Here is a 2,215-nt window from a genome sequence, read left to right as displayed (position 1 = left end):
TACCAGCCGCCCAAACCGAACATGGATTTGACTGTAATAATCGTATCTGAAGAAACATCTTTTGCTCTGTCTGCAGTTTTCTGGCCCTTTTTGGTCAGGATGCAAGCACGAAAATGGGACCCCTGCGGACTATTCATGAAGATTGATCTCATTGAAGCTAGCTAGGATCCTTCATCCATGGGGGAACATGTGTGTGGTATTTAGATTAGTTGTCACTCATTAATTGTCATTAGGTTATGAGATACTTGTAACTTTGCCTTGTTTGATTAAATTATAAATATAATTTGATCGAACCACTACCTAATTTTTGGTTACCAGATTTAATTTAAATTTGCCTAGAATCAGGTAATTAAGAACATTCAACGAATGAAACTCATTAATAGTCTATGTAGTTATGTATCAGAACACAACTATACATACATATTCTTTGAATTTGCAAATCCCCCTGATAAAATTCCTGGCCAGTATCATGACTTGTACATAAAAATCTCAGCATCAAACTCATATATTTCTAATCGTGAATTATTCGTGTGTGCTTATGTGATGTACTTCTACATTAATTACTAACAGCGGAATTCACAATTCTTGGCCTTGCTATTGTTATGTAAGGCAATATCGTAACTAATTAATAGCGTGCGAGCATAATTAAGCGTGCGTTCTCTCCATCAATTTCATCATATAGCTCCCAAAAAAAAAAAAAAACATAAAAATATGTATGCATATATATATATATTAGAGTGTCAACTATCATTTTCCACTTAGAAAACATGCAAGTAGACTTGAAAACCCTAGCTAGCAGCTAGCAATATTACTGGATACCACGAGTTTCAATCGACCCCGCGAATTGCCCACGCTTTCACTTTTTTTATAAATATGTATTGCTATATCACCTTAATTAAGTACCCAACATATATAACTATACTAATCCCCCAGATATATATATATATATTTATTTATCTTCAATATTTCCTAAAAGCCTTATATTATATATGGGTGATCATGACCCTCAAAATCCTACCAACGTACCCGAATTAGACCACTATCTTCAACTTCGAGGGCCACATTCCCTTCACAATAATACTTCCACGTGTCAAAATTACCCTTCTCCCATAAGTGAAAATTTAGCTCACCCATCATCTAACACCAGTACCATGGCCGCTGCCCCGTCAAGCTCCACCAAGAAACACCCGTTGTACCGAGGAATCCGGTGCCGGAACAGCAAATGGGTGTCGGAGGTCCGGGAGCCTCGCAAGAGCACACGTATATGGCTCGGTACATATCCTACTCCTGAAATGGCAGCGGCCGCTTATGATGTTGCAGCCCTAGCCCTCAAAGGAAGTGATGCTGTGCTCAATTTCCCTAACTTTGTTTCAACCTACCCGGTGCCTGCTTCTTCTTCTTCTGTGGACATACGTAACGCCGCTGCAGCTGCGGCTGCTTCTTGTGCTCGAAGAAAGGCCGAAAGTGTAAGTGATCCTGATGAGAATCAAAGAATGGAACAGTCGCGCAGCAATGATGTGATTGGAGAATTTGTTGACGAGGACGCACTTTTGAACATGCCTAATTTGCTAGTGGACATGGCAGAGGGAATGATGGTGTCCCCGCCTAGACTAAACTCTTCGCCGTCTGATGATTCGCCGGAGAATTCTGATGGAGAACGTTTGTGGAGCTACTTTTGATAATGCTCCTAATGAACTGAACATGGCATTTTTGTTCGTTACGGTTTGATATGGTCATGTAATATAAGATAATTCAATAAATCTTGAAAAAAGGAGAGAGAGGTGAAACGAAAAATAGGATAATTCACGTAGTCTATGATAAGAAACAGTGAGTCTCAGGACGTAGAGTTATTTAAATTAATTTACTGATCATGTTGTGTGCTTCCTGCTTTATTAATTATACACTGTATCAATTTATATACGTAATGTTACGGTCCGCCGCTTGTTTCATATTCTCATGTCTTCTACACAATTATGTTCTATCTTTTCGATCTTCTTATACTTTAATAGTTTAATTTGCTTTTTTTAAATGAAAATTATATGACTGTGTATCGTCCACGGGAGATTTGAATCAGCAGCAGCTTTGAATAATATGGGGGTAATATGGTAAACACGTTGCTGAGATTGAAAGAAAAAATAATAATAATAAAAGAAAGAATTCATGAAAAGTTTTAATTATCTCTCCCTCTCATACATTAAGCAAAATTGAAAGACAA

At 37.7% G+C, this 2,215-nt stretch overlaps 1 protein-coding gene across 1 annotated transcript; it reads left to right on the top strand.

The window, feature by feature from the left end:
* The first annotated feature begins 776 nt into the window (after positions 1-776).
* LOC18049463 (ethylene-responsive transcription factor ERF027) lies at positions 777-2,000 on the top strand. Its single transcript, XM_006440467.2, is given in 2 exon segments — positions 777-933; positions 936-2,000. Coding segments are annotated over 2 exon segments (804 nt in total). The 5' UTR covers positions 777-873; the 3' UTR covers positions 1,680-2,000.
* Positions 2,001-2,215: the final 215 nt, after the last annotated feature.

This window comes from Citrus clementina, unplaced genomic scaffold (assembly GCF_000493195.1).
Source record: "Citrus clementina cultivar Clemenules unplaced genomic scaffold, Citrus_clementina_v1.0 scaffold_3, whole genome shotgun sequence".
Taxonomy (NCBI): domain Eukaryota; kingdom Viridiplantae; phylum Streptophyta; class Magnoliopsida; order Sapindales; family Rutaceae; genus Citrus; species Citrus x clementina.
The sequence above is the reverse complement of the archived record's forward strand: the minus strand, read 5'-3'. Positions and strand labels throughout refer to the sequence as shown.